The sequence below is a fragment of the Anneissia japonica genome, unplaced genomic scaffold (assembly GCF_011630105.1).
Source record: "Anneissia japonica isolate Jap-2015-1 unplaced genomic scaffold, ASM1163010v1 scaffold287709_len1912824_cov184, whole genome shotgun sequence".
Classification (NCBI taxonomy): Eukaryota; Metazoa; Echinodermata; class Crinoidea; order Comatulida; family Comatulidae; genus Anneissia; species Anneissia japonica.
Genome location: NW_022751466.1, coordinates 1228318 through 1237675, shown reverse-complemented (window position 1 = coordinate 1237675; position 9358 = coordinate 1228318). Strand labels below are relative to the sequence as shown.

General features: G+C 35.6%; 1 protein-coding gene across 1 annotated transcript in view; it reads left to right on the top strand.

Annotated features, from left to right (window-relative positions):
- The first annotated feature begins 8096 nt into the window (after positions 1-8096).
- Positions 8097-9358, top strand: part of LOC117121727 (vacuolar protein sorting-associated protein 4B-like) — an 18232-nt gene continuing 16970 nt past the window's right edge. Inside the window, exon 1 of the mRNA XM_033267011.1 lies at positions 8097-8218. Coding sequence (XP_033122902.1) covers positions 8195-8218 — 24 coding nt within the window. The 5' untranslated portion in view covers positions 8097-8194. The remainder of the gene's footprint in view (positions 8219-9358) is intronic.

Genomic DNA, 9358 nt, shown 5'->3' with positions numbered 1-9358 from the left:
TCCAACCATCATGAGGCTATCTAAATGAGCATTTGTCATAACAGAACGCAAATTATTTTTAATTAGTCTCATTGAATTATTATTATTATTATTATTATTATTATTATTATTGTTATTGTGGTTGTTGTCATGAAAAGTTAACACGAACGATATGGTGGCTAAACGAATATTACATGTAAATATTTTTTTTTATTTGTTTGTTCCCCGACAAAATTTATCGTCTTCCCCGACGAGGGGGGATATGCTTCCCCGACGGGGGGGGGGGGCTATAGCCCCCCTGCCCCCTCTGGCGCCACCCCTGATTACTGATTCTTTGCAGATGAAATCATTATCATAATGTGTTAAATGCTTGGGGTACACCACATAGATCGTTCTGTAAAGAATTGCTTTCGTTGAGAGTGTAATGACGTCTCCATTGAGTTAATATCAGATATTATTCTTCTGATCAAGATTGAAGTAGCTCAATCGAAACGTCGAGGCATTCTCAACAAACATATTGCACACTGTAAAACAGAAAATAGCATATCTCTTGCATACATACCAACAACAATAAAATGGAGTTGACATTCTTTAGAGTTACCCGATTCGTCAGTTGCTCTTATTGTAGTTGAGTATGGCGGGAACATATTCATTGGGTACACGTCACCGCTATCCGCTATTATCCCTTGCAACCAATGGAGTCCATGTGATTGTGCCATTTGGACTTCCTTTGTCGGTGGATGCATAAATGACACTTCCGTAATTCGTTGTATAGTAGTTAGATGTTCTATTTGGACACTGGAGTTGCGGTGGCTCGTTATCTACAATTAAAGGATCGGAAAGTACAAGGGGCTCGTATGCGAACGGAATCATATTATTTAGATCGCGCTTTAGAGAGAACATCTCATTATATAGAGCAGGGACGTAGCCAGGATTTTGAAAGGGGGGGGGGAGCTGTTATGCGAATTACGTATGACCCCGGCGGGGTCCATGGGGCGAATTCCCCTGTGAAGTAGCGCAATCTAAACGTTCTTAGGACTGTTTTGAGAGGATAAAGTGAAAATTGCAATATAAATTGCATTATAAATAAGTGCAACAATAATTATATAATAAATCAACAACCTGATCCAGGAATTCGAAAGAGAGGTGAACCAGGGAGGGACTTTCACAGACCAAGGAACCAACCACCCCAACCACGGTGGGGCTGAGGTTAAACAAATTAGGATTCTTTTTTTTCCTTAAAAAATAAAAATGAGGGGGGGGGGGGGTGGCATGCCTTGAATCCACCTCTGCTCAAAACATTCTTTATCCAGAATAGTCATAATCACGAAAAATTGACATGAAAAACAAGATCACATCCTAAAAACATCAGGAGCCGACTCGATAGAATTTAATGTCATACCCAGGGAAGGGCACAGATCTGTTTTGAAAGGTGGCGGAGGAGGACATTTTGTGAGTCAACACGCACCTCCGACCCACCATGGTTGGAGCTGAGGTGAGAAAATTTGAGGAAACAGTACCTCTAGATTGACGTTCCGCAAACTATGGTCCGCGGCCCAAATTTGGCCGCGAAACATTTTTAGAGGGCCGCGAAGCCGTCTGGAAATTGAAAAAAAAAATAAAAAAGAGACGTTTTATCATGGAGAAAATAGTTTTTAATAAAGCCGCTTCGCTGTTACAGCGAATGAGTCGCTTGCACACGCTGCTAAAGTACCAGATGATGTGTGCTATTTGAATTATAAGCGGTTTTGTGTCTATGCCCACTCGGGAGCCTTTATCTGTATATTTATTTCTGATAGTGCTAGTATGCAACATTATTTTCTATAAATAAATATACGTAAATATACCATTTTTAAGCATTAAATACATGTCAAGCGCGGATCCAGAGTTTACCCTGGCTCGCACAGATGGGTTCCCATATTGGGATGGTCATGCGAAGAGAGCTAGCTTGTTTTGTCGCTGGAAGATAAATTTTAGATATTCGAAAAGTTTTTGTTTTCTAGATTCTTTGAAATACACTTCGTGCATTAGCCTATGAGACGTCTATTATTGAATACACTCTGAATTCATATTTTTCCCTACTTTGCTATGGACAATTAATAATTATGATGATGAAGAAGATGATGATGATGAGGAGGAAGCTGTGCAAGATTAATTAACAGGCCTTTTGTTGTGAAGTGTCAAGCGAGGCCGGTAGCCTAAGTTTTCAAATGTTATGTCAATCTCATATATCCCAAAATTACGTTATATTCATGCACCGAAGTAGAAAGTTTAACTTAATAATTTTGATATGTTTTATGTTGAATGGTTTTTAATATTATTAGTCTAATATGACCACAACATAAGGAAATCCTCTCCTTTAAACTTCTTACCTACTAAACTTTGCGTATCTCAATATACATTATTATATATTTGCTTAAATCAAGGAAGTCCACTCGTTAAATTAGTATATACTATAGAGAATTTTGTCTGCCAATCTCAGATATCCAAATATTAAGAAATCGTTTTATGCATGCACTGACATGAGAACTTATTTAATTATAATATTACAGTCTAATATGACCACAACTTAAGGAAGTCCATTCTGTAAATGTTTAGCATAATATTGTACAGAGAATTTCGATTGTTTATCAATATCATCATGTTAGATCCAAATCACGTTTTATGCAAGCATCGACAAGGAAAGATTAAACATAATAATTTTGATATGTACATGTTTTATGTTATGTGTTAATAATATTACAGTTTAATGGCTTAGTGTTAATAATATTACAGTTTAATGGTTTACAATAATATTACAGTGTATTGGCCCCGGAAACCTGAACCCCGACCTGGGGCCCTTGGCGGCCCCTAGCCCCAATCATCAGTGCTCGCGCTTCGCTTGCAACCTGACGATTTCACTTTTCGTGGCTACGTCCCTGCTATGACGTGTGTGGCTGAACCGTGTTTGGTTGAATCATGGTAAAAAGAAAAACAATCAAATTTGTCGGAGGGTAGGGGTGAGGAAACACAAATGTACCGTATAATTTATTTAATAAAATAATATTTAATTTGTATACAATAAAATCTTATCACTTAGAGAACAGATAATGATGTCAAAATATTGTATATACATGGAGGCTTCATGATCAAAAGTTCTTGCCAAGATTTGGTATGTTGTTCCCTGGCGCAGCCGGTTGCTGGGCCGCGGCTTGGTGCCTGGAATCATAAATAGGCCGTGAAGTAAAAAGTTTGCGGAACGCTGATCTACTTAATATCCAGGACAACTTAGGCCTAACTATCTTACTAAGCTTTAACTATACTATAATAATTATGATCAACAAATCACAACTTTTTTTTCGCATTTAGCACAATTTTCTTCTCTTTTATTGCTATTAATATTATTATCAGTTATTATCGTCATCATTATCATCATGATGATCATCATCATCATTGTTATTATTATTTTTACTATTAGTATTAGTATTATTAAACAAAACTTGCAAAAATATAAAAACGAAACTGAACCATATAGTATCGCATTTCTATTTAAAAGACCTGGCCTGAGATTTATGAATTCAGATTTTTTTAAATCACGCTTAGGCCTATGTGTTCTATTAAGCCTATGTATAACGTGTACTGATGCATATTTACATGTTTTAGAAGTATTCATTTTGAGTGATCCCAGGAAAGAATTTATATTGGCTCAAGAACAAGCTTTAAAATTTTAACACTGTGTACAAAGGGGGGAAGCCGCGGCTCCCACGGCTCCCCCCTGGATACGTCCCTGATATAGAGTACTACAGCGTTAAGTCACGATAGCACGTGATACTACTCCGTTGCTATCGGCGACACAAAATGCGTTCAACCGGACGCCAATTTTCTACACTGACAAACCATTTGATCCCAATTTCTAACGTAATTATTAAGATGTTGTATCTTAGTTTTTCTTTTTTAAGAAAAAAATTTTAATTGATGATTAAATGTGTGTTCGATAACTAATATATGCTTGCTTTTGTCTTTTATTACATTTTGATGGTACATTATTAGGTTTTAAAATGCCTATTCCAGAAAGCCTATTCTAAACCATTAAGATTATGAAGTCATTCAGGCGTAACGGTAACCAACGTCTGGTTGACAGCAAAGGGCGCCACCTGGTGCTGTAACGACATGAATATTGTACTCTATAAATTAACAACAACTTTAAATATTGTTTAAAGTAACAATGTGGTGCTTGCGGTACACCATTTAAATACTCTAGTTCTGAACAGAATTTGTTTTTGTTGAGAAAGCATCGACGTTTCAGCTGAGTTGCTTCGTCACCAGGATAAAAATATCAGATTTCGGATATTGATTCTTGATCCTCCTGATGACGATTGAAGCAACTCTATAGAAGCGTTGAGACTTTCTCAGGAAAAAAAAACAATAGTTCATTTCAGAACAATATACGTGGTGTACCGCAAGCATTTAACAAATCTTAAAGAATTTATAAATGTTATACATTGGAAAGCTACTGAAATTTAGATATAGAAATATATAAAAATATGGTCTTAAAAATGTATAATTTAAACTCTTTTATAAGAGATAAATACAATTTTTAAAATATTTACAGTAATGATGAAAAATTACAACGGTAAATATTAAGAGCTATATTAGCATTATAAGGCTCAGCTAATATTAGTTACTTAAATTTGTTTATTTCTTCTAAATTTCTTATTACATGTATTTTGTGTCTTTGTATTTTGGGAAATTAAAATTAATAACACAAGGATAATTTTCGCTGTAGAAAAAGAAAAAAAAATCCCTTACCAATGATAGTTATATTAAAATAACATTCAGCTTCGTTTTTTGTATAATCTTGTACCCAGTATCGCACAGTGTAAACAGTCGGTTTTCCGTCGACGAGTTCAAATCTGTCTCCAGGCGAATGCGACTGCCTTCTTGTTTCAATACCTATATTATCAGATGCAGTTGGCTGCACCCAGTAAACATTTGCGTAATGCGTTCCTTTGGTTGTTTCAACAATTAAGTCTTCTGGACATCCGCTAAATTGCGGTGCCTCTTCATCTGAAGCTTCTTCACAAAAAATATTAAACAATTAACGTAATGTGTATATACTGTATATACAAAAACTAAAGGTGCTTCATAGGTAAATACATACACACAAGAAAATCAGTTTTAATTCAGAATTTGATTATTGGGGCCATTTTTACCTACCTGTCATATGGGGCCATTTTTACCGGGGCCATTTTTTCCGGGGCCATTATTTCCGGGGCCATTTTTTCCGGGGTTATTTTTTCCGGGGCCATTCTTACCGTACACCGGTTTCCCAACCTTGAGGTTGGGGTTTCAATCCCTCGCTGTACATTTCGCTTGTGTCCGTGAGCATGGCCTTTATCCTGTCTCTTATACACATCTAGATGTGTATAAGAGACAGATATTGGATTGGAGCATCGGAAGTGTTTAAAAAATTGAGAATTTTTAAGATATTGTGTGGTAACCAATGTCGATTACGGACGACAGTACTATAAAAAAAAATAAAAAATAAAAAAAATAAAGTAGTTTAGTTATGGCTTCACTTGAAATATTTACTAACCCGGATAGCATTCTATGGCCACATCTTCATCGTGATTGCAGTTATGATTATTTCTATTAGTGTATGAACATGACAAAAGACTAGACTCGAAACCAGTACAGCGAACATCATCTAAAAGTATACTTAGAGAATAACTTCCTGGAAATGATGGGATTATGGTCTGCTTTGGATCTCCAAAGCCTAAGTTGTCGACAAACCACACGTGCATCATTTAAATCCCATCCATCATCGCATACTGTACCCCATTGCCATGCAGTGTAGACCTCAAGGCGTCCTTTGTAACGTGTTCCTCCAGCTAGTCGAAGCGAGAAACCTGTAAACAAAAAAGTGTTAGCTTTCAAATATAAGAATATGCCAGAGATATTTCTTTTAAAAATCTTTATGATTCAATATATGTGTACATTTACCTTCCATGGTAAATTATAATTTGTGAGAAAAAATATTTAATCCGCCGCATAAATTTACTATAGATCTGAACAATCAATAGCCTTGGTCCGACGGTGTAAGCAAAGAATATAGATATTCTTTGGTACGGTGATATTGTAGTTATCGAACATTGATAGGTTGGAGATTAAAGTGATTTCTATTGATCTCATGATGGTGTTTCGATAGACGATGACGACAAAACAGAAATTGCGTTAGGCATAGGTTAGGCCGAATGCAATGGCGATGGTCTTTCTGGGCTTAGGACTGCTTTGATGGGCCATCCCAACTATCGATAAATAAGGCATTGTCTCATCTTCACTTGGTAAGCATTCCGTAAAAGCGAAATAACAGACCCTCTGAGTTATTTTTCACCTAGTATAAGCCTACCTATTTGAAGTTTACAACGAACGGTAGTCATAGAAATTGATTCTGTAATGTTTTATTTGGATTCACTTTGACAATTATAAAGTAAAAGCAACTCGAAAAGGTAATTTTATAGATGCCTTGGTTTTATTAACCATCTAGGCCTAGAAATGTCGCGAAAATGAGACTGTGGTCAAGCTACAGATTGCAATCAACATGTGGTAAGCCAATTAATAAGCCGGGTGGCCTGGCGTTCCTTCGGATTAGAGCGTTGCCAATCCGGTCATTTGTCGGTGTTAGCTTGCGGGTTGAAGCGCGTGTTTTCTATCAGGTGATCCCGTTCATACGGTTGGTGTCAACCTCATACTGTACGTACATGATTCTCAAATTACAGCTAATGCGGTAACCATCTTTAGCAACTGCAATTCACACATTGTAGTTGCAGGAAGAACCACGAACAACGTTCGTACTCGCATATGACAGGTAGGTAAAAATGGCCCCAATGAAAAATTCGGTAATAGAAATGATATATATTTTTTTAATCTTCAAATATTTAAATACTGTATAAGCAAGAATTGAATCAAGAAATAAAAAAATGGCCCTCAATTATAAAATTAAAGAAAAAAAAATAAATAAACAAATGTTGTAAAATACCTTGTAGCAAAAATTTAATTAATAAATCAACATAAAGTATATGCATATTTGAGAACTAAAATAAATTAGTTTTTAGCTCCTATGAGTAGCTCTGGGAGTAGGTCTAAGTATTTTTTAAAATTAATAATATTATTAGATATTATTACTATATTTGCGGCAAATTATTAATATGTTATAAACAATGCAAATAAACAGTAGTTAAAGCATGTGGATCAATTGTGTGTTACAGAATTTGATTATTGGGGAGATTCCTTTTAAAAACTAAATTAGTTAAGATAAAAAAATGCATATAATGACTCATCAAGAAAATCAGTTTTAATTCAGAATTTGATTATTGGGGCCATTTTTACCTACCTGTCATATGGGGCCATTTTTACCGGGGCCATTTTTTCCGGGGCCATTATTTCCGGGGCCATTTTTTCCGGGGTTATTTTTTCCGGGGCCATTCTTACCGTACACCGGTTTCCCAACCTTGAGGTTGGGGTTTCAATCCCTCGCTGTACATTTCGCTTGTGTCCGTGAGCATGGCCTTTATCTGCATTGCTTCTCTCCACCCAGGAGTATAAATAGGTACCTGGTGGGGTTACTTGCTCCTACGCTGAATACAGCAGCAACACTTAAGCATGTAGACCCAATGACTGGACCGCTATATGAATAACCGAATAATAATTTCATTTGATAATATAATGTTGCTCATCCAGCTTGGTGTTGGTCTTTCTCTCCTTATTTTGTATTTTACCATTTTGCCTTCTATTTTACTTATTTTTGATTTTTATAATTGCAGTTTCTTAGCAGATGCTGTATGTCCTCTTTTTAAAAGGAAAACAAAATATATCAGCTCAGAAATTATAAACCTGACACTAGAGAGTTATAATGAGTAAGCTAACAAAATCAAGTGTTTTTGGAAATTTGATTGGTTGCCCAAATTCCAATTTAGTCTCGTTTTCTGGCTGTTAAAATATTGACTCGCTAATGTGCATGGATAGAAGCTTGGCAAGCAACGTGTTCTTAGTGATTAAATTAGTTGATGAACCATAACGCAGCTGCACAATACATATATATATATACACATATATATATATTTTGTAGGGACAGTTTGCTTCGATCGATAAATGATACAGTGGGTGCGAAACGACGGCCGTGTATAATTATGGTGTGTAGCTAAGGTTACTGTATTATTACTTGGCAACTATTGAGATGTCGAATTCCAATAATATACAGGTAAAATGTTTTGATTGTTTCTCAGTCTTGTCTATCATAATTTTGTTTAAAAATATTATAATGATGATTTATCAAGCTATACATATAACAACAAATAGGGTCATTATGTTTTATTTCCTGTATATGCACCAATGAACGATATCGTGAATAAAAATTGTGATTTCAATACACAAGAGAAAAATAATCTTGTGTATCATAGGTGGCAGAACGGGATTTGATTTTAAGCTTGCTAGGGGTGAGGTCTAAGGGACTCTGGGTTTAGAAAAATCCCGATAACAACATCAACGAACACTGTGAGCGGTGTGTTTAGGTTTAGAGAATGACATGTAAACAACATTGCAGCAACGTTAGCACCGTCAGGATATTTTGTTGGAAATTACTTCATAAATTCGTATTTATGAATTGTTTTGGAACACCAATCTGTAAAGTTATAAAAATGACACATTGGAAGCTCTTGATAATTAAGTTTATGTGATGTAAAGCTTTGTAAGGTAAAGAAACCTGGTGGATTTTGAAGTTAATAAAAAAAACGACGACGATATGATGTCGACGTTTGCTTAGGCCGGTTATTACATGCTGGCGATACAAACGATAGACATTAGATGAAGTTATAAGAGTTATGATAAATTAAGTTAGATCTTGTAAGTTAGTAAAAAAAAAAGAAATACAAAAAATAAAACACACAGTTAAGTCTAAATGTAAAAAAAAAACTGTAAGTATGATTATAAATCCTTTACAAAGACTTGGGAAACTCAAAAGCAGACAAATTAACTTCGAAGGAGAGTCCATTGTGTTGATAGCTGTGAACACATAGGTGTAGTTGGTAAGAGCTTGGATTGAGAAAAAACAAATGGACCTTGAAAAGCAAAGTTTTTTCAGGTTTATATTATTTAAGGTAATTGAAGACACTGCCATGCTGAAATATAACTTTATAACTTTCTGTTGAGTCAAGTTTACATGTGAATAAAGAATAAAGTTATTATTAAATTATATCATTATTATAATCTGTGAGTGCGGAAATATGCCTCAACCGGCATTCGAATCCACGATATTCTGATTGTCTATGCGGTGTACGGTAAGAATGGCCCCGGAAAAAATGGCCCCGGAAATAATGGCCCCGGAAAAAATGGCCCCGGAAAA